The sequence below is a fragment of the Carettochelys insculpta genome, chromosome 3, assembly GCF_033958435.1.
Source record: "Carettochelys insculpta isolate YL-2023 chromosome 3, ASM3395843v1, whole genome shotgun sequence".
NCBI lineage: Eukaryota > Metazoa > Chordata > Testudines > Carettochelyidae > Carettochelys > Carettochelys insculpta.
The window spans coordinates 193,833,468-193,856,721 of record NC_134139.1 but is presented as its reverse complement, the minus strand read 5'-3'; the positions used below and the strand labels follow the sequence as shown (position 1 = coordinate 193,856,721).

Genomic DNA, 23,254 nt, shown 5'->3' with positions numbered 1-23,254 from the left:
TTGTGGAAGGTCGGACATAACTTTTTGTAATATTAGTAACAGGTTCAACTACAAAAGATAGCAAGGAAATAAAATAAGGCAATAAATGAAATTATATGAACAGTTTTGAGTGAGGAAGTTAATGTTTCCTTCCCCTGTTTTTTAAAGGGCTCTTGCAGACTTGAACAAAGATGGGAAGATGGATCAGCAGGAATTCTCTATAGCTATGAAACTCATCAAACTAAAATTACAAGGTCAACACTTGCCTGTGATTCTCCCACCTATCATGAAGCAACCTCCCGTATTCTCTCCATTAATTTCTGCTCGCTTTGGTACGTATGAATATTTACTACATTTATTGGTGTTGAGACATTTGCCAAAAAAACCAAAACCACATAGTTGAGGTACATTTGTATATATAAGTAACAGATGAAATCACTGAAGATCAATGATGGAATTTGACTGTCACTATTTGACTAAAGAAACAATGATTGGGATACCCCATTCTAAGGGTATTGAGAGAGAAGAGAAAAAACAAGTCTTCAAAGCTGACGTTGGATAGTTGTTGCTTACTAGCTGCCTACAGTGCAATTCACAGATGAGTAGCTAGCAAAAAGTTTTCCTTATGGTTTGTCAGATTCATGAAATCTGTTCTTAAATGTGATTTACAGGACGTTTCTTTGACCTAAAACTTTTTTACCCGTCTCTCTTCAAGTTTCTGACTTCTTATCTTACAGATTTATACTAGAGCTAGGCAAATACTTAAAATCTCTCAAGGAATAGTTTTATTTGAAACATTTTTGAAGTTCATCAGATGATTCAACTGACAGTACTCAATTAGCTGTACTTCAACATTTGTTTTCTCTTTAGCTTATGGATTACTGTCTCTTTGTATATGCTGGGATTCTGTGTGTGCACGGCAATGTATAATGTTTAATGTTTATAAACCAAGGCTGTGTCTATACTACCACCTTCCTTCAAAGGAAGCATGGTAATTAGGGTGTTGGGAGTTTACTAATGAAGTGCTGCCATGCATAGGTAGCACTTCATTAAGCAAATTTCCCCCCGCAGCAACTTCGAAGTTTTAAACTTTGAAGTACTGGCACGCGTCCAGCCACAGCGCACCTGCCAGTACTTCGAAGTGTCCTGAAGTTCATCAGGTGATTGAGGAATAAGGGGACTTGGAAGTTGCCCCAGCACTTAGAAGTACTGGCGGGTGCGCCGCAGCTAGACGCGTGCCGGTACTTCGAAGTCTAAAACGTTGAAGTTGCCACAGGGGGGAATTTGCTTAATGAAGTGCTGCCTATGCAAGGCAGCACTTCATTAGTAAACTCCCAACACCCTAATTACCATCCTTCCTTCGAAGGAAGGTTGTAGTGTAGACAAGCCCCAAGTAATGTCTGCTAGACTGCAAAATATATGCTGTGCATCTGAGGGGTGGGCGTGCGTGGGCGTGCGTGTGTGCGTGCGCGCACATACTTGGATTTATTTCAAAAGTGCATTTTTAATTATCTGACTAGTTGTAAAATGTGCATGCATAAATATTTACACAAATAAGGACTCTTGTAAATATGTAGCCTTTATAGCCATGGGATGAATTGCAGAGCCATGTAAAAAAAATTTAGCTCATTATTCACCACCTTACTTGGCATTCTGCCCATTGATCTATCTTCATTACTACTTATTAAATGATGCCCATGCCCCAACTGACTTCCAACAGATTCCTTTGCGGGGAAAAATTAATTAGCTAGAGACTTGTCAGTTTTTTCCCCCAAATGTGGAATTTCTTCTCAGTGAATGCCATACACAGAAGCTCAGGAAAGCAGAAATCAGTCCTGCAACAGTGACAGCTTTTCAATACATAAATTGACATGGCTTTAAAGTTAGCTATTTTTATGTCCCTGAGAAGCTAGAAGTTAAGAGTCTGATAGAGAAGTCATTACAGGGTGGGTACTGGAAACATTAGCTTTAAGCTAGTATATTTTGAACACATGTTGCTTGTTTCTGAATTTGTACTTCTGCATGCATCATATTCTCTGTTTATAAAGTTTTATAGAGCTGTTCGAAGTATGGAGGAAAAAGAGCTAAAGAATGAATGTAACTGTACATTGTAGAGGGTGGGCAGCTCTGCACACAGGCTGTCTCCTATGTTGTGTTGGTATAACAATTACCAATTTTTAGTTGACGTTTCTGGATGCTGCTGCAGCATTTAATGTTTAATAATAGTTTAATATTTTCCTTTAGGAATGGGTAGTATGCCAAATCTGTCCATCCCAACATCAGTACCTACGGTCACACCTTTAGCTCCCATGTCGTCATTGACATCAGTGACTTCGATTCCTCCCTTGGTTATCTCTGCTCCCCTAATTCCTTCTGTTAGTACGTCATCATTGCCAAATGGAGCATCCAGTCTTCTTCAGCCTTTACCTATGTCCTTCTCTTCAAGTAAGTGCAATACAGCAATATACTCAATTTTGGATACACACATCTAATTCTTAGTTTAGTTTATTTTTAGAAAAAAAAAGTTCTTACCTGTTTTTGAAAAGAAGATCTGCATTGCATTATAAAGCAGATTATAACTAATTATTAGGGCACAAATTCAATATTATTTAGTTGTTCTTGCCTCCAGCAAAATCTAGACTGTTTTCTACCAAATGATTATTAAGTTGTATCCATTTATTTTTCTATTTTGTTTCAGCGTTGCCTCATACTGGTACTTACAGTCCCATGGCAGGAGGATTTGGTGGTACTAATATACAGAAGGCACAGTCTCTGATCGATTTAGGATCTAGTAGGTATGAAACCATGTCTTGGACTTTAATAACAAATGCCTTTATAAAAATTACAATATATCCGTTCATATTTACAAACAGGAAAATGAGACAATATATAAACTTCAAATATAGATAAAATGTTCCTGAAGCAAAGCAGTTCTAATATATAACTGCAGTGAGAGATTAAATTGTCTTTGGATACAAGCAGTTGAATAACATGGCCAGTAAATGTTATAAAGGTATTCAGAGTGGAATGGGCGATTTCAGTACAAAAAAGGGCTGTCAGACAGAAAGGAATGGAGCAGTGTTAAATAAACAGAGGTAAAACAGGCAGCCTAAGACTTTAGGTATTGTGGCATCTATACCATTATTGCAACATATTCTCTTATGAGAAGTTTTGTATACGGAAGTTGTCTAGAAAATTATCTATTGCAAACTTTTATCTCTGAAGTCATTTTGCAAGTAATGGAGATCATAAATCTTTGTGTAGTGACAGAGATAGGCATGTTAGTCTGTATTCTAGCAAAACAAGAAGGCAGTCAAGTAGCACTTTAAAGACTAACAAAATAATTTATTACATGATGAGCTTTCATGGGACCAGACCCACTTCTTGATCTAAAGAAATGGATCTGTCCCACGAAACCTCATCACCTAATAAATTACTTTGATAATATTTAAAGTGCTACTTGACTGCTTTTTTTGTTTTAATAAATCTTTGTGATCATCTTCCTGATTTGTTTGTGCCAAAAGCTTTTAAAATAAAAGTTTGGTCTCTGGGCTGTGTCTGTATTATCTTTTCCCTCCTACAGTTCTCCACTATTATTACAGCCAGACAGCTACACTGGAATACCGCTGAAGATAGGACTCCACATGTCATGATGTTGTCTGACTATGTTCAGAGCAGGTTTATGCCAAGTAGTAGTTGAAAGGTTTGATATAAATCAACACTCTCACACTTGCTACCATCAATGACTTTGATCCAGTGGTTGCAGCAGTGCAAAATTTTAGTGGGAAAATGTAGTTTAGGTGAAGCCTTTTGCTTTAGATTTAGGGAACTGACTGCAAGGTATGACTTAGAAGGTGTAGATGTTTACTGTTGAGGGTAAGTCAGTTCATTGGTTGAATTTATCATATATTTATGGTTTCCTTTTTGGATTTATGTCCTCACATTTTCTTCTTAGTCATTTTCACTAGTCTTCAGATACCTGCTGTAGGCTTTTACAGGTCTTTCCCTGTCTTGCATAGCTACTGGATTTTTATCATATATCTTATTTTTTCCTCATGTTTTTCTTAATTGCTACGCTATACAGGTTCTTCAACATGTTGTTTGTAGCATATTACTTGACTACAAAGACTGTTTTCCAGTACATTAAATTGTTAATTTCAAGTAAATATTGCTCTAAATATACATTCTGTGCTGCATGTAGTGAGTATATAATTCTGCTGTTTTAGTTGCATACTAGAAATTAAAAGCAGAGGTTTAAAGTTAAGTAATATTTCTAATACTATACAGGACAGAGACAGGATTATGTCCTCACTGTGTTAAGTGCTGCAGCAGCCAATAAGGGGACACAGCCCCTATTCCATAACACATACCGTCTAAAGCTTGTTTATTGAACAGTGGAATGCAGAATTAATTTTTTTTGTCTTTTTAACATTAATGTTGCAGTTCAAATTCTTCCTCCACCACGTCATTAACTGGGAATTCACCTAAGATTGGATCCTCGGACTGGGCAGTTCCTCAGGCCTCCCGATTAAAATACAGGCAGAAATTTAATAGTCTTGACAAAGGCATGAGTGGATACCTATCAGGTTAGTGTAATATTTACACTGAACACCCCTCAAAAACAAAACAAAACAGTGTTTTCTAATTATTAGGCCCTAAAAGCTTAATGCTGAAATCCTTTGAAGTTAATCTGAATGTTACAACTGACTTCATTGGAGCCTGGATTTCATCCTATGTAATCGTACGTCTTTTTAATGTAATCTTCATAGTCACATGCGCACTGTGGCTTTGAAAATTTGACTTAAATCTTACATTCCAGATACACTATTGGGAAAGGAGGGCTAAAGTCAGAGAGAAAAGAAGGGAGAGGGTGGTCAAAATATGCCGTGAATTATTGTACATTGTTGAAGTGAATGAATCAAGCAATGTTAATACGAGCATCGCATCCAAGGCTGAATATTTTTAAAATGACTTTGTGAAAATAAGGGACTTTGTACCATGTATTGTAGTGTGTACACATTGTAGAAATTACTCTCATGCTTTTTATTTTTTTGTTTGTAAACAGTACAAGAAATGTGAAAACAAAAAAGCAATCCAGTAACACTGTAAAGACTAACAAAATATTTTTTTAGTCTTTTAAAGTGCTACTGGACCGCTTTTTTGTTTTGATAGTATATAGGCTAACATGGCTATCTCTCTGTTATGAGAAATGTGCCTCAGTCCCCCAGATATGAAAGGACAGGATGTTCAGAAGTGTCTAGGAGCACAAACCCCATTGATTTTTTCAATGGGATTTGTCCTCCTGAATCAATTTAGTGCGATTGAAAGGTTCTGCTCAAGTTACTAAAAGAAGGAAGTTCTATTAATTGTTTATTTAGTAAACCACCAAAAGATAATTGTGGTCCAGTGGATACAGCATTGGACAAGTTAGTAAAACTGGGGTTCAGTTTGTGGCATTGCCACTAACTTGTTGTGTCACTTCGACTAAGGCACTTCACCAGTCTGTGTCTTAGTTTTTCTGTGTATAAAATTGGAACAATTTGGGTATGTATCCAAGCCTCAGCTTTTAACGACAAAACTTTATCAACACTGCCATGTGAGTAAAAGTTGGTGTCTGTGAATTCTTTTTCTCATCACTTTTGCTGAAAAAATACTTCCACCCCCAACAACAAGTGTGTTTTGCTTTGTTGGCAGGAGAGGGCTCCTGTTGATGCAGCATTCCAATGTGCACTTGCTATGGCAAAACCTTGTTCATGGGGTAGAGGTGGGTTTTAAGCAACTGTGAACAACATGAGATTTGTTGAGCAAGTGTAGACACAGCTGTTCTCTCCACTTTTTGTAAGGGACTTGGATCTACAGGTGAAAAGTACTAAGTGTTTACTGTGTTTTTGCTGTAGACTGAGGATTTCTGCCCAGCAATCTATATAGTTTGTTTGAAGTGTAAGGAAAGTAACCCCAACATATTAACAGAACAAAATGTTTGCAGTCAGCTACATTATACATATAGTTCTGAGGATCACCATAAACCATTGCAGTCATGCTAGTTCATCTGTGATGGGATTTACTGAATGAAAACATTGCCTAAGGACACACAATATTTCTTTTATTTGTGATCATTATGACTGTGGTTTGTGGCTTTAAAAGCAGACAGAAATAAAGCAGTATAGCTACCAGCATTAATAAATCATCGGCAAAAACTGAAAGTAAAAGTACGAATAAATAAATGTAGGTTGCTCTCATTTACAATGCATCATATAATAGCTGTCTTTTTGTTCCAAATAGATTTATATATGAAAACCCTTAATTTTATCTCCTATTTCACTAAGGATTTCAAGCAAGGAATGCCCTTCTGCAGTCAAATCTTTCTCAGACTCAGCTGGCTACCATTTGGTAAGATTTGCTCATTTATTGATAAGAAGCTTAACATGATTGTTGTAAGGAATGAAATCTGTGCTGTGCAATCTAGAAATTTTAAAGGGACAAGGTTAATGTAAAAGTCATACACCAAAAAATACAATAAAATGTATTTATCCACTTTCCTGCTATTTTATTAAAACATCACTGTTCTAAAAGTCTGGTTTGCCTTTCACTGTATGTTTTGTTTACAGTGGAGTATGTAAATCAGTGAAGTCAGTTTTGTTTTCGGGTTCAGTGCTTCATTGTTTGACTTGCAAACAATGAAGAGGAGCATTTATTTTTATTGAAACAACAGTTTTAAGTAAAAATAAGTTTTCTTTAGAACTTCAAAATAAATCCAAGATTTTTTTTTTTAAGGCTTGTCCATTTAAATTTGAACCAAAACCTTAAATTTAAATATATTCCTTCCGTCCATTAATGGTTTGTGACAGTTGTACACAGATTGCTGTACACTGCAGTTGATTAAAGCATGCTGTTATGGTGGTGGAAACAATTAGGCCGTTTCTATACATGGCATGCTAATTAATGGCCTGAAAAATGCTGATGCGGCACGGATGTAAATTTCTGGTGCCTCATAAGCATAGGGTCACATGATTTAGAGGAAATCTTCTTTCCGGGAGATTCTCCAGGGACCGGGCCTGTACATGCTGTCTTGGGGTCCAGAAGAGCCTCTTCCAGACTCCAAATCATGTGAGCCTATGTTAATGAGGCACCAGAAATTTACATCCGTGCCTCATTAGCATTTTTCGGGCTGCTTATTAGCATGCCAATTTAAAGTGGCATGTGTAGAAATGGCCTTTGAGTTTTGTGAAGACTAGTGTAATAAGTCTTTCAACTCTTGTGCTCTGAGCCATTCAACACTGCTATGAGTAAGGGTTGATACACAAACTTCCCCTAGCCACAAGAATACAGGGAAGCATTGTGGATTAGATTATCATTAGAAAAACTGCTTGAGGCACTGTACCCTCCTTGTTTCCCCTTTGTCCACGAGGTAGACATTTGCATCTTTTCTACGCTAAATGCTGGCAGCAGATTACATTCTGCCTCATGTTTGTGGGGTTCATTATGGGGAAGCAACAGAAATGCTATTAACCTCCTCTTTGCTGTGGAGAATTAAGAGCAGCTGTAACCCATGTAGCACCCAGTTAGGTTTGTTTATTCTCTCCTCATGTATGCACTTCAAGTCACAATTTGTCCCAAAGTCAGGAGTTGTTAGGGCTAGCAATCACAGTTAACTCATGCAATTAATTGAGAAATGTATCACAGTTAATCGGTTTTAATTACACTGTTAAACCAAGGAATACCAATTGAAATTTAGTATTTTTTTCTTCATTTTCAAATGCAATAACAGCTGTGCTATCCAGCACTTGGATAACTGGCACTTTCAAGTAATCAATATCTGCCCTGCCATTGGCTGCCCAGTAGGGTCCAGTGAAGCAGGGCTGGCCACTCTGTCAGACCAGGGCTGGCTGCCCTGCCAGGGCCGCCCTACTCAACTATCTGGAAAATCTGATTATATGGCAACCCCTGTTTCCCCAGTCCCCAGGTTGCCGCATAATCAAGCTTCTGCTGTACATTGATTTCAGTTACAGAAGAGTGCAGATTGTACAGTGCTCACTTTTATGTTTTATTACAAATATTTGCACTGTAAAATAATAAAAGAAATAATATTTTTCAATTAACCTTATGCAAGTTCAAACTCTTTATCATAGATGTGCAACCTTTAAATTTAGGGGTATGGTTTGTTACATAACTGCACAGAAAAACAAAATAATGTAAAACTAGAGTTGTCAAGTCCACACAGCCAATCCCTGTGGCTATAGTTACACTACAGCAGTCTGTCAACAGAAATCATTATTGGAAGAGATTTCCCAGCAAAAGTTCTGTTGACAGAGTGCAGCTGCACACAGAAGCCAGTCGGAAGAGCACTCCTTTCTGTCGACAGGACTGCCCATTGTTCTAGATGCCCTATCTGTCGAGAAAAGCTCTGCTGGCAAAAGTGCTGAGTTTTGTTGACAAACTATCAACAAAACACATTTTGCATGTGGATGTCCCAGCAGGTTTGTTGACAAAACCGGGGTTTGGTCAGCAAACTAGCTAGTGTAATGGTAGCCTAGACAGACAAGTTGATTTACAGGAGCTCATGCTGTCTGACAGTGCGAACAGGCACTTTTATAGCAAGCATTGTGAGGTGTTTATGTTTAGCCAGATATGCTAAGTATTCATATTCCCCTTCATGCTTTGGCACCATTCCAGAGGAAGAGCTTTGATGCTGAAGATGCTCTTTTTTTTTTTTTTTTTTTAAAAAAAAGTGTTTAATTAAATTTGTGACTGAACTCCTTGGGGGAGTATCATATGTCTCCAGCTCTGTATTTCCTGCATCCTGCCATAAATTTCATGTTACAGTGGTCTTGGATGATGACCGAGCACATATTGTTCATTTTAAGAACACTTTCACTCCAGAGTTCATAAAAGCCAACAAAGTTGTAAGTTTTCTAAAGATAGCTACAGTTCTCAATGTAAGGTTTAAGAATCTGAAGTACATTCTAAAATCTGAGAGGGACAAGGAGGTAAGCATTATTTCAGAAGTTTTAAGAGCAACACTTTAATGTGGAATTTACAGAAGCCAAACCATCAAAAAAAATCAATCAATCTGCAGGTGGCATCAGACTCAGAATATGAGCATGAATGTGTGTCAGTCCTCACTGGTTTGTTCCATAATCTAGAAGAACCAGTCATCAGTATGTACTCATCCTCTGGAAAGGTGATGCATGAAGGGACATATGACTCTTTAGCACATATGGTACATGAATATCTGGGAACACTGTCTACAATAGCGCCATGCAAACTGCAAATGACATTGTAAGCAAGAAAGAGGCAGCATTGTCTCCTGCAAATGTGACAGACTTGTTTGTCTGAGTTATTGGCTGAACAGGAAGTAGGATTGAGTGGACTTGCAGGCTCTAAAATTTTATATTGTTTTATTTTTACACAAAGGCATTTTTATACATATTTCTACATTTGTGTCCAACTTTCATAATAAAGAAGTTTCAGTACAGTAGTCGGTAAATTGAAAGATAATATTTTGTTTTGACATGCAAATATTTGTAATTAAAATAAATATAAAGTGAGTACTGTACACTTGGTATTCTGTGTTGTAATTGAAATCAGTATATTTGAAAATGTGGAAAATATCCAAAAATAGTTAAATAAATTGTATTTATTTAACGATATGAATTTTTTTAAGATTGTATGGTTAATTGTGACTAATTTTTTAATTCCTTAACATCCTGAGTAAGTATCAGTCATTTATTTTGATATTAGGTAGAGGAACATTTGTAACCATGTCCATAGGCAGAGTTGGTCAGTAAACAGAAGAAAATTCACCTTTTTATTAACGTTATTTGTGATTTTTTTGTTTTTGTTGGCTTCACACCCCTGTTGCCCCACTTTTATGGCCAGCTCGGCAGAAATGGTTCTGCCTTGTCCATCACTCTCTTCTTTAAGGGGGCTGTTTACCTGCATCTCTGGGAGCACTCAGTTGTTCCTTTCCTTCACGCTTCAGCAGTGTTTCATTTAGGAGTACGGCAGTGGTATCAGAGTATATGCTGCCGGTACCCATTAAAGCAGGATTTGGAGATTAGGATGACTTGACCCTCAGTGTGCCAGTTGCATGGAGCTCTGGCACAGCTTGCCCTTGCCCCACAGCACTATCAGCTGAAATGTCTGGTTTTGAGAATGGATCCTAAAGTAGGGGTCACAAACTGCATGAAGTTCCTTTTTGTAGTATCAGGGCATAAACTTAGATAATGCTTTATATCTTGAGAAAAGAACTGAGACAGAGTAAAGTGGGGTGCTGTGGTTTTGAGACTGGCTTGAGCGTGACAGTGTTCTGTTTCCAGTTCATCTGCTCATTTGTCATGTCCCATTGTGCAAATCACATAGCTTTTATTATCCTCATTTTCTGCACTTACTTACATATTGCATAGTGATGTTGACCTAATTAACATTTGTGAAGAGCTGTTGCAATCATTTGACAATATATGATGCATAAAAGCCCATTTTTATTAAAGCTGTAAAATAAAATAATTGTTTTATTTCATCCGCAATTGTTTTTACGAAGATGGGGGATTGTGTACCAATTCCCCCACAAGGTGTGTGCCTTATGAAATTGTACTGTAATAACTAATTTCAGTTATCCCTTCCAAATCATTTTCAGTTGCACTGATCACATTATCCTCCCATTTTATTTAGGTCATTAGCTGACATTGATAGAGATGGACAACTGAAAGCAGATGAATTTGTGTTAGCCATGCACCTAACTGATATAGCCAAAGCTGGGCAGCCTCTGCCATTAACCCTACCTCCTGAATTGGTACCTCCTTCTTTCAGGTAAAGTACTCAAGAACAGGGATACAAGACCTAAGTCCAGAGGAAGTATAAAAAAATATTAAGTAGCCTGAATTTAACTCCCCCGCAAATAACTTCTCCCCTAGAGGTGGAAAATGTGCCGAAAATGTTAATGGAACACTGCCATCTTACCCCCAAATGCAAGAAGAGGAGCCCCAGAAAAAACAGCCAGGTAAGAAGGATTTTGAGCTTTTGTGTTAGTATATAAAACTCTTCTTTGAAGAATACTACGTCTTAAAGAAAGTAAAAAGGGGATTAGGAGCTTCAGCATTAATATTTCAGGAGCAGCACTCCTATTATCTTGGAGGGAATGTTGTCTTGATGCTGTCGGGTAAAAGCAGTTGAGAAAACATCTTGAATGGACGGGTGAAGGACTGTTTTTTGGGTATAAGAAGTATCAGTGACTTTATTAATACAAGTCTTCGAAAGTTTCATGGTCGAAATATTGGTACAGCAGTTCAAAATTCCATGTAATTGAAACTTATGGACACTTGTGCAGGATTTTGAGTCTGAGATAGCTTGATCTTACACAATATCTGCAAGCAACATGTAGTTTACCATGATCCAAAATTATTCGATGTCACTCCAGTGACCACTATTGCCATGAGGGAGTAGTAGAGGCTTCCTCTTGATAGCAGAGTACGAGCAAGGCTGTTTTTTTACATTTTGGAGGGGTTATCCTAGAGACCCCTAACCTATTTCTGCTGTGCCCCCTCTCCATTTTTTTTTAATTCCATGTCGAAGTTATTGCCCCTAATGATGGTTTGCTTGCTGTTGTTTTAACAGTTTGGTTCTAAGCAAAATTAAAGTTATCCTTCTTTGTGTTCTGGCATATGTTGTACAGTGAAGGATGGTTTAAAAAGATGAGCTGTTGTACTGCCATTTTTCTGTCCAATGTCAGTATCCAAGAAAGCAACTCTCCATTAGTTTGTAAAAAGTCTTTTGTGTCTTGATGAGAGAGAATAACTTTATATGTGTTGACGTTAAATTGTGTTCTGCTTTCAACTGCCACTCCTACTTAGACACAGGTTTTTGGGAGGTCAGTAAGTTTTACCACAGAACATTTTTTTCCTGTGAGAAGTTATGAAATTTGATGATGTGCCAAATTGTGAAAATAATTTAAAAAAAAAAAAGTCAATGTTTTTGAAAGGAAGATGGATACTGTAACAATGCTCAGTTTAAGTTGCTTAAACTATCCGTGGTGTGATGTTCTGAGCTACACAGTAAGAAAACATACTAGACATTTGCAGCGTAGGAGAGGAACAGACTTTGGACTGATGTTCTGGGTAAAACAGTGCTAACTGCTGTGCCTTATTTTAGTTACTTTTGAGGACAAGAGGAAAGCAAACTATGAGAAAGGAAACATGGAACTGGAGAAACGCCGTCAAGTCCTACTGGAGCAGCAACAGAGAGAGGCGGAACGTAAGGCTCAGAAAGAGAGAGAAGAACAAGAACGAAGAGAGAGGGAGCTCCAGGAGCAAGAACGGAAAAAGCAGCTTGAACTAGAAAGGCATTTGGAGAAACAACGAGAGATGGAAAGACAAAGGGAGGAAGAGAGGAGAAAAGAAATAGAAAGGCGGGAGGTTGTTTTCTCTTTTATTTATTTTTAATACTTTAAGTAGTCTTCATCCATGCTCAGTGAACACAGTTGATAAACCTATTTCCTTGTCCTTTTGAGAATTTGTAAATTCTGTGTGCCTTTGAGCTTATGTTACCAGTAGACAAGCAGGCTTGAACTAGTAGTTTGAGCATAGGAATGAGATCCAGGCAGTCACAGAACCATAGGGCTGGAAGGGACCTCAGGAGGTCATCTAGTCCAGCCCTCTGCTTCAAGCAGGATCAACCCCAGCTAAGTCATCCCAGCCAGGACTTTGTCAAGCTGGGTCTTAAAAACCTGTAGGGATGGAGATTTCACCATCTCTCTAGGCAGTGTGTTCCAGTGCTTCACCACCCTCCTGATGAAGTAGTTTTTCCTAAGATCCAACCTCCTCCTTTCCGTCTGTGAAACTTCAGACCATTGCTCCTTGTTCTGCCATCTGTCACCACTGAGAACGGTTTCTCTCCATCTTCTTTATACCTCCCCTTCAGGAAGTTGAAGGCTACTATTAAATCACCCCTCAGTCGTCTCTTCTGGAAACTAAATAAGTCCAAATGCCTCAGCCTCTTTTTATAGGTCATGTGGTCTAGCCCCTTAGTCATTTTCATTGCCTTCCACTGAACCTGCTCCAGCACATCCACATCCTTTCTATGCTGGGGGGCCCAAAACTGGACACACTATTCCAGATGTAGCCTCACTAGTGCCAAATAGAGGTGAACAACAACTTCTCTAGATCTGCTTGAAATGTTTCTCCTAATGCACCCCAATATGCTGTTAGCCTTTTTGGCTACAATGGCACACTCCTTACTCATATCCAGCCTTTGATCCACCATAATCCCGAGGTCCCTTTCCACTGTACTGCTGCTTAGCCAGTTGGTCCTCAGCCTATAACAATGCTTGGGATTCTTCCGTCCCAAGCGTAGGACTCTACACTTCTCCTTGCTGAACGGCATCTGATTTCTTTTGGCTCAATCCTCTAGTTTATCCAGATCGCTTTGGATCCTATCTCTTATGTTCTTCTCCCCCTAGCTTCGTGCCATCCACAAACTTGCTGATGGTGCAATCCAGTCCCTCATCTATGTAATTATAAAGATGTTGAACAACACCGGCCACAAAACCGAGCCTTGCGGCACTCTGCTTGAAACCAACCGCTATCCAGATATTGAGCCATTGACCACAACCCACTGGGCCCAACTGTCAAGCCAGCTTTCTATCCATTTTATAGTCCACGTACCCAATCCATACTTCCTTAAATTATGGACAAGGATGTTGTGGGAGACTGTATCAAAAGCTTTATTGAAGTCAAGGTATATCACATCCACTGACTTCCCCATGTCCACAGACCCTGTTACCTTTTCATAGAAGCTAATCAGATTGGTGAGACACGACTTGCCCTTGGTGAATCCATGTTGGCTACTTTTGATCACTTTTCCCTCTTCCAAGTGCTCCAAAATGGATTTCTTGAGGTCCTCCTCCATTATTTTCCCAGAGACTGAGATAAGGCTGACTTGTCTATAGGTCCCTGGTTTGTCCGACTTTCCTTTTTAAAAGATGGGTGCTACATTTGCCTTTTCCCAGTCATCCGGGTTATCTTCTGATCTTCAGCTGTCTTCAAAGATAATGGCCCAAGGCTCGGCAATGACGTCTGCCAATTCCCTCAGTACCCTTGGATGCATTAAATCCAAATCCATGGAATTGTGTACATCTAGTTTTTCTAGGTAGCTCATAACTTGTTCTTTCCCCACAGATGGCTGCCCTCCACCTTCCCATATTGCATTGCGTAGCACCATAGTGTGGGAGCTGTCCTTGTCCATGAAGACTGAGGCAAAAAAAGCATTGAGTATTGCAGCTTTTCCTACATCATCTGTTGCTAGGTTACCTCCCTCATCCAGTAACGGCCCCACACCTTCTCTGATAACCCGTTTATTGTTAACATGCCTGTAGAAACCCTTCTTATTACTCTTCACATCCCTTGCCAGCTGCAGTTCCAGTTGTGCTTTCGCTTTCCTGATTACTGCCCGGCATTCTCCAGCCATATATTTATACTCCTCCTTAATCAACTGTCCACATTTCCACTCCTTATACGGATCCTTTTTGACTTTAAGCTAATCAGAGATTTCCCTGTTAAGCCAAACTGGTTGCCTACTATGTTTGCATTTCTTACTATACAGCAGGATGGTTTGTTCCTGTGCCTTCAGTAAGACTTCTTTAAAATACTGTCAGTTCTCCTGAACTCTTTTTCCTTTCATCTTCGTTTTCCAAAGAATCAGTTCTCTCAGGGAGTTGAAGTCTACTCTTTTGAAATCAAGAGTCTGTATTTTACTGCTCACCTTTTTTCCTTTTGTCAAGATCCTGAAATCTGCCATCTCATGGTTGCTGCTGCCCAGGTTGCCACCCACTTCTATTTCTTCTTCTAGTTCTTCCCTGTTTGTAAGCAGCCGGTCAAATTGGGCATGGCCCCTGGTCGGTTCCATCAGTACTTCTACCAGGAAGTTATACCCACCATTCTCCAAAAATTTTAAATTCACAGCACTATTCTCAGAGTCAAGATCTATTAGACTAAAACCCAATTCATATCTTAATTATGAATTGCATTGTCCCCAGTTATATTTTCCCAGTTGATCATTCTTGCATTTTTACCTCCAGTGGCAGCTGGGATGATCAGACTCTTCTGGCAGGGTCCACGCCCCCAACTGGCTCACAGCAGTGGGGCTGCTGGGACCCCCACTGGTCCTGCAGCAACCTGGGGAGGGGGGCAGGGTGGGCTGCTGTGGGGCTGGGAGAGAAAGCCCGCCCATGGTAGTGCAGGGCCAGGAGCCAGAATCCCTGCCAGACCCCCGCAGCAGCATGGGGGCCAGGAGCCAGAGACCCTGCTGGCCCCAAAGCAGCACAGCCTAAAACCAGAGCCCTCATTGCCCTGCCAGCAGCTCCAGCTGTGGGAACCCCTGCTGGGGGGTGGGGCTGCTGCTGCTGCTTAGATTTTTTTTTTTTTAAATATTAAAAAAAAAAAAGCACTGGAAGTATAAGATTGTTTTATAAGAAAAATTCTTATGTTTTACTACTGTGCTACTCAAACTAAAGCAGAATGGCAGATTACCTGTCATAAGAATGTAAGCAACCCTGAACATGTAAGATTTAAATTTAATTTAAGATAAGCCAGTAAGGTTCCTTTTAAGGAAATCCTTTAGGATTCAAGATGTTTTTATGTGAATTTTGTTCATTAAACTGCAAGCTACCTAAATGGTAAGTATAAAAATCCATGTGACTCTTTCATTAGTCTGTACATCAAACACTTCTCATTTTACTAGAAATATTTCATTCTAACTTAATTTAGGTACAGAATGTATGTGTAGAAAATGGCATTGTAAAATTTCTAGTTGGCTTTAGAATTTCAAAAGGCTCTTGTAACATTACAGTAATGAAACTTGTAATCTGTAGGCAGCAAAGCAGGAACTCGAGCGCCAGCGACGGCTGGAATGGGAGCGAATTCGACGCCAAGATCTTCTTAATCAGAGAAACAGGGAACAAGAAGAAATTGTCAAGTTGACCTCTAAAAAGAAGAGCCTTAATCTTGAATTAGAAGCGCTGGTGAGGCACAAATTATAGTAAATGTATTTGAGTGATATACTGTATTTAAAAACTCTAAGTAAAATGTTTTCTTGATTAGAAAATTAATCAATTTATTGGCTCAGGCCACGTCTACATTACTGGAAGATCGACCTGTTGATATGGATGTGTGAAGTCAACCCCTGTATTTTCGTTATCACGAGGAGTAAAGGAGGTCACCAGGAGAAATTCTCTCTTCAGCCTTTCTCAGTGGACAGCCAGGTAAGTCGATTTCAGATAAATCAATTCTACCTGCCCAATTGCTGTAGTTAGAATTGCGTATCTGAAATTGACTTACTTCCCTAGTGTAGACTTGGCCTCAGCAATCAAAGCAGGTTTTTTCTAAGAATTTATACCTTTAGGCAGAACTGATCTTTTTGCAGGAACTTGATAAACTTTTTTGTTTGTTTTTGTTTATTTTTACAATATATGGTTTAATCTTTTTTGTTTTTTCTGTAGAGTGGCAAACATCAACAGATCACAGGCAGACTGCAAGATCTTCAAAACAGAAAACAAATTCAGAAAAGCGAGCTGGAAGCTCTAGATAAAAAGTGTGATTTGGGAATTGTAGAACTCAAGCAGCTACAACAACAGCTTCAGGTATGCAATTTCATCTTAAGTGTAGAGATCTCTTTCATTTCTCTGTTCATTTCTCTTATAACAGCTATGTGGTATTAGTAGTGTGTCCTTACAGGAAAAAATTGTACAATATCATCAAGGAATTGAATGTGTAAGTGCAGAAAAGAAAACCTAAGTAGAAACGGCCAGTGAATGTGGTTGCATAATGCCTATTGAAATTATTTAAAGCATTAGGGAAACTACTGTGTACATTCATGATCATTGCTGTTAATTTTACGAGACTAGAAGTGAGGTTTAGATTGTAATTCCAGTAGCATGTGCTAATTTACCTGTGATCATACAGGAAGATATGTTATGGGGTTCAGTACGATTCCTATTCCTCTACATCTATATTCAACATTTCTGAAAAGAAGAAAAACTCCCAAGGGTGTTTCTGTTGCTCTTACCTTTCCAGTGCAGGTAGTAGACCTGTGTAACACTCTGTCTGCAATATCTCCATTGTATCCAGATCACTGAATAAAGCAACTTGGTGGAACGTGTACAGAAGATGGAGCAGCTGATGTTTATCAAGTCATTCCAACAATTAATCAATGTAATTCAAAAATCAACCCCATTTTTTCACTGAGAGAAATTTGGTGGAGCGTTAATTGTAAAATCCCAGGATTTGACTTTCAGTGTGAAAAATCCTAACATTTTACATTGTTTCATCTCACTTTTTAAAAAAGATATAAGCTCACTTGTTCCCAGAATGCATAGTTCCAATTAGTAATAATGGATACTTTTCATTGGGCTTGTCTGCACTAGCTCCCTGCTTGGAAGGGAGCATGGTAAGTAAGGTGTTGGGAGATTATTAGTGAAATGCCATGGCATACATAGCATTTCATTAAGCTAATTCTCCCCCACGGCAATTCCGAAGTGTTAAACTTCAAAGTGCTGGCTTGTGTGTAGCTGCAGCTAACCTGCTGTTACTTTGAAGTGCCTGGGCAACTGCGAAGTCCCTTTACTCTTCTTGAAACCGACTGCTGCGGGGGAGAATTAGCTTAATGAAGTGCTTCATAGGCACTGCAGCACTTCATTAATAATCTCCCGACACCTTACTTACCATGCTCCCTTCAAAGGAGGGAGCTAGTATAGACAAGCCCATTGTGAACTGATCCTTCTCTTGTCTATACATGTGGTTAGCACTGGTGCAGCTACACTGACTGCTAGCAATTAACTGCTGAGGCAAATCCCTGGCAAGGCATTAAAATGTATTAATGATTTTAAGTATTAGACACTCCATATGCTGAACTAAATCATAGAATCCTAGAATACTAGGACTGGAAGGGACCTCTAGAGGCCATCGAGTCCAGCCCCCTGCCCCAATGGCAGGAGCAAGTACTGTCTAAACCATCCCTGATAGACATCTATTTAACCTGTTCTTAAATATCTACAGCAATGGAGATTCTACAACCTCCCTTGGCAATTTATTCCACTGTTTAACCACCCTGACAGTTAGGAACTTTTTCCTAATGTCCAACCTAAACCCCGCTTGCTGCAGTTTAAATCCATTGCCTCTTGTTCTATCCTCAGAGGCCAAAAAGAACAAGTTTTTTCCCTCCTCCTTATGACACCCTTTTAGATACCTGAAAACCGCCATCATGTCGCCCCTCAATCTTCTCTTTTCCAAACTAAACAAGACCAATTCTTTCAGTCTTTCTTCATAGGTCACATTCTCTAGACCTTTAATCATTCTTGTCGCTCTTCTCTGGACCCTCTCCAATTTAGCCACATCTTTCTTGAACTGTGGTGCCCAGAACTGGACACAATACTCCAGCTGAGGCCTAACCAGCTCAGAGCAGAGCAGGAGAATGACTTCTCGTGTCTTGTTCACAACACACCTGTTAATGCATCCCAGAATCATGTTTGCTTTTTTTGCAACAGCATCACACTCTTGACTCATATTTAGCTTGTGGTCCACTGTAACCCCTAGATTCCTTTCTGCTGTAGTCATTCTTAGACAGTTTCTCCCCATTCTGTATGTGTGAAACTGATTGTTCCTTCCCAAGTGGAGTACTTTGCATTTGTCCTTATTACACTTCATCCTGTTTACCTCAGACCATTTCTCCAATTTATCCAGATCATTTTGAATTATGACCCTATCCTCCAAAGCAGTTGCAACCCCTCCCAGCTTGGTATCATCTGTAAACATAACAAGCATACTTTCTATGCCAATATCTAAATCGTTGATGAAGATATTGAACAGAACCAGTCCTAAAACAGACCCCTGCGGAACCCCATTTGTTATACTTTTCCAGCAGGATGGAGAACCGTTAAGCTCACATTATAGTTTGTTCTTGTTTCATTTATCAAAAACTGAAAACCTATTAAATAGTAACAGAGAGAAAGCCGTGCTAGTCTATATAGTATCAAAACAAAAAAGCAGTCGAGTAGCACTTTTAAGACTAACAGAAAAATGTATTAGGTGAGCTTTCGTGGGACAGACCCACTTTGTCAAACCATAGGCATATCAGAACAGACTCAATACTTAAGGCACAGAGAATATTGAGTCTGTTCTGGTATGCCTATGGTCTGACGAAGTGGGTCTGTCCCACGAAAGCTCTCCTAATAAATGTTTTGTTAGTCTTTAAAGTGCTACTTGACTGCTTTTTTGTTTTGAAAACCTATTAGTTTATGGGTAGCTGCAACTAATGCTTGAATTTTTTTAAAATTCACGTAATACCATAAGATGTAAATGTTATACTAACACATGCTTTAAATTTGTTCATTACAACTGTTTTACATTTGTATGTCCGCGAATGCTTGGTTTTTACTGTGTATTTTGAAAGAGAGAATAGGGGTCTTTTTCCCCATGTTACAAATGAAAATGTATCAGTGCACCATCATTCAGTTTACTTCGTGATGCTAAAAAATTGTTTGTGATTGATGCCATGTAAACAGATACTAACTTTTCTCAAAATGCATTGCACCTCTTTCTTGTATATTTATAGGACTATCAGAATAAACTAGTCCATTTAGTTCCTGAAAAGCAGTTATTAAATGAGAGAATAAAACACATGCATATGGACAACGCTACTAGTAAGTATCTTCAGATACTCTTTGCTCTACATACCAGCTTTTCTTTTCTCACTGGGAAGGTTACTGTATGTTGTTGTTAATCCTCCCTTCATAGTTACCATAGTGTCAGCAGGTCCCAGCCAATACTCAGAACGGTTTGTTGTCTTGCTTTATATCATTTCCTACATCTAACAAATATGGGAGAAATACGTTTTGATGTAAAACGGTGACAACTTTAAACAGACAATACAAACTATAGTATAGGCAGGAATAATGATCATTGTTGCCCAGATTTTCCTTTTGCTTACAGTTGTGTAAAATCAGGATTAACTCCATTTAAACCAAAGGAATTTATGGCAGCTCTACATTTATGTGAGAGGCAATTGAGGGCCAAAGTGCCTGCCCTCAGGAGTTGCGTCTAATCAGACTAATCTGCTGTATGTTTGAGAGTTGGGTCTGTCCGTCTGTCTGTCTGTCCAAGAACTGTTTGTAAATGTTAAGAGCTAGGCCCACCAAATTTTGGTATTCGACTTCCTCTTATCATAAATTAAAGCAAGGTAAGGTTTTGGTTGTCCCAGGAAAATGGGATGTGCCTGGAATGGGATTGTTTCTCATAAAACAGAAAGAGAGGGTTCTGCTATATAATGACTACATGGGGACAGCAGGGGATGTGGGGTGGAAAGCAGAAACAACAGTTATTTGGTATAATGACCATGGGAGGCAGCAAGGGGCCAGAGATGGGGACTAGGATTGCTATAACCCCACTGCGGCAGCAGGGCGCATGGGTGGACAAAGGAACAGCTATCTACTACATATTCGAGGGAGTGTCTGTCTGCCTGCCTGCCTGCCAGCCAGCCAATGGGACATGCACTCTTCGCGTGGCTGTGCCTGGTGCAGCAGCCATCAGGAGGTGCTTCTCACCTGGCCCTAAACTGCTACAGTGAGAGAGGGCTGGGGTAGTCCTTTTTCCCCAGGGCAGCTTGCATGCTGAACCCACCATCCCCGGCCCTGCCCCAGAGCAATGATTTAAATGAAGAAAAATAAAAATTAAGGACCAGAACAATGCTGGGTAAATCTTTACAATATGTTTGACGCTATGTGAGAATGTACCAGTGAAATAAAAAAGTGATATAAGCAAGTAGTTTCTAATGTGGGAGTGAATATAAATTAAATGTTTGTTGAAAAATATGATGATAAAAATAGTAATAAGTGTAAAATTGCTTGCTCATTCCTATGCAGGTACAGGAATCAGCTCAGTGAACAAGAAGTTCTTAGAAAAGGAAGAGTTATGCCAAAGACTTCGGGAGCAATTAAATGCCCTGGAAAAGGAAACTGCTTTCAAACTCTCTGAAATGGATGCATTTAACAATCAACTCAAGGTACATATATTCTGCAAATATATTATCTTCAGTAATAGGCAGTGTGTTTCTCCTCATACCATTCACCGAATTTTGATTTGCTATTCCCTGTGCCATGCTGTTTCTGAAAGTCCTGTGCCATTTTTATATCAAAATCAACCTTGCCATACATCTTCTAGCAAATGCACAATTAGAAACTAATTCAAAACTGTACTCTGTGTAATTAAATAGGAAGAACCCCTCTTTAGCTTAGCGTGCATCATATTTCCAAGGCACACTCCATTGCTCATTTTTATTCAATACATGTCGTAAAGTACATAAGGTGAAGAGAGCTGAGATTGCTGAGTACCTTGCAGGTTCTGTCCCTGTGGCAGAAACTTGCATGGCTATCATTTTGCAGATTGTAAATAGTGTATGCTCATTATTTAACTTTTATTGGAAGAAAATACATCTCCCAGCATAGCAGATGGAATATTCACTTTTGGCAATATACGTAGAAGCTTTTATTTCTTGATATAATTTTATGATGAATTGTATGATTTCCCTTCTGGTTAGAGGAAGAACCACACTGCATCTGTTGAATAGAGCTTAAGAGGAAGCTCTAAGAACATTTTATTTTAATAAAGGAAGAATGCTGATAATATTAATACTTCCATTTGGAATCACGTGTTGCTGCATGGCTTGCTGGTTAGGAAGTGCAGTTCTTAATGGCTGCATCAACAACATAGTCTTCCCTACAATATATTTTTTAAATCACTGCAAAGTTTAATTGGCTTTTTATCTGCCTTATCTTACAGTGTGAGAATATGGATGATTCTGTTCTTCAGTGCCTTTTGTCTCTGCTAAGCTGTCTCAACAACCTCTTCCTCTTACTTAAGGTTATTTTCTAATCTTTGGCTCCTTTGCTTTTAATTATTTCACAGTTTTTCTCTGTTTGCCTTTTCTTTTGGGGTATATTATCTCTTTAGCACTCAGCTGAAAATGTGTGTTTAAAAATAAAACTTTTCAAAGTCAGAATTAATAGATGCTTTTCTTTTCCTCTTGTTTTTAATCCTTGTGCTATCTAACAGCTTAAACTTACTTGCTTATAAAGCAAATCCAAAGAGATATATGTGTATCTTGCATATTAATGGACTAATATATTAGCAGATTCAATTAGCTTTATTACGCAGGTATTGTGGTTTTTTTTCTTTCTTTCTTTTCAGGTAATGTAATAAACACAAAAAAATACTTTTTGGTGGATATTACCTTTGTGATAGAAACACTTGACTTGTGTCCTTTTCCATTTTGGATTTTCTGTGATTTATTTGGTCTGGATTTAGAGAAGTCCCGAAATCGCATCAATGCCTGGATTAAGTAGGGTAGCCAACTTTGTGCAAAACCAAACACTCTTACACTATCGCCTACTGTGCCCCTTCTCTGAGGCCCTTTCCCTTTCACTTTACCCCATTCCTCTGTATGGTCACTCTCCACTACCCTCACTCACTTTGACCAAGTTAGGCCAGGATCTTTCAGGTGCCATAGGGAATGAAGTCACTAGTGGGGAGGGGTGCAGGTTCTGGAGTGGAGTGGTGGTTCTGAGGTGAGGTGGCAGGTGAGGGGCTTGTAATTCAGGAGTGGGGTTCAGAGCTGAGCTAAAAAGTTGAGATTGTGGGGCTAGGTAAGGACTGTGGCTGGAATTAGGGGTTTGGGGCTCAGAAGGAGGCTCCAGGTTGGTAAGTGGACCTGAGGGGAGTTTTGAATGTAAACGGGCACTCTGGGGTGAGGCAGGAGCTTGGGCTGGAGGCAGGGACTAAGGGATGTGGCAGGGAGTTGGAGTGGAGGAGTGAGAGAATGATCTGGGTGGGGGACACAGAATCTCATGTGGGACCAAGCAAGAGGGATTTGGGGGGCAGGAGAATGCTTTGGGCTGGAGCAGGGGGTTGGGATGCATGAGGGCGTTTGAGGATGGGTTCTGGGAATGGGAGCAGGTTCTGGAAGGGAGTGTGCACGCAAGAAGGATTTCTGAGCTGCGGTAATGGGCTGGGGTGTTAGAGAAGGCGAGGGCTCTGGTTGGGGTTACAGGCTCTTTAGTGGGGTTGGAGATGAGGAGTTTGGGATGTGGGAGAGGTCTCTGAGCTCAACAGGGGGCTTGGGCACTGGAGGGAATTTAGGGTTCAGGGTCTGGCCAGGTGGCACATAAGGCAGCTCCCAGAAGCAGATATGGTGTCTAACGTCTGGGTGCAGGGGCTAGAAGGCTCTGCGTGCTACC

At 39.5% G+C, this 23,254-nt stretch overlaps 1 protein-coding gene across 4 annotated transcripts in view; it reads left to right on the top strand.

The window, feature by feature from the left end:
* Nucleotides 1-23,254, top strand: part of ITSN2 (intersectin 2) — a 129,725-nt gene that overhangs the window by 30,448 nt on the left and 76,023 nt on the right. For 2 of the 4 annotated variants that reach the window (XM_074991341.1, XM_074991344.1), the window contains exons 5-17: nucleotides 148-311; nucleotides 2,224-2,424; nucleotides 2,678-2,774; nucleotides 4,423-4,565; nucleotides 6,306-6,369; nucleotides 10,651-10,788; nucleotides 10,893-10,978; nucleotides 12,127-12,389; nucleotides 15,842-15,991; nucleotides 16,469-16,609; nucleotides 19,579-19,666; nucleotides 20,885-21,024; nucleotides 21,801-21,881. In XM_074991341.1, coding sequence (XP_074847442.1) covers nucleotides 148-311; nucleotides 2,224-2,424; nucleotides 2,678-2,774; nucleotides 4,423-4,565; nucleotides 6,306-6,369; nucleotides 10,651-10,788; nucleotides 10,893-10,978; nucleotides 12,127-12,389; nucleotides 15,842-15,991; nucleotides 16,469-16,609; nucleotides 19,579-19,666; nucleotides 20,885-21,024; nucleotides 21,801-21,881 — 1,756 coding nt within the window. The remainder of the gene's footprint in view (nucleotides 1-147; nucleotides 312-2,223; nucleotides 2,425-2,677; nucleotides 2,775-4,422; nucleotides 4,566-6,305; nucleotides 6,370-10,650; nucleotides 10,789-10,892; nucleotides 10,979-12,126; nucleotides 12,390-15,841; nucleotides 15,992-16,468; nucleotides 16,610-19,578; nucleotides 19,667-20,884; nucleotides 21,025-21,800; nucleotides 21,882-23,254) is intronic. The other 2 variants (XM_074991343.1, XM_074991342.1) reach the window with 2 other exon arrangements.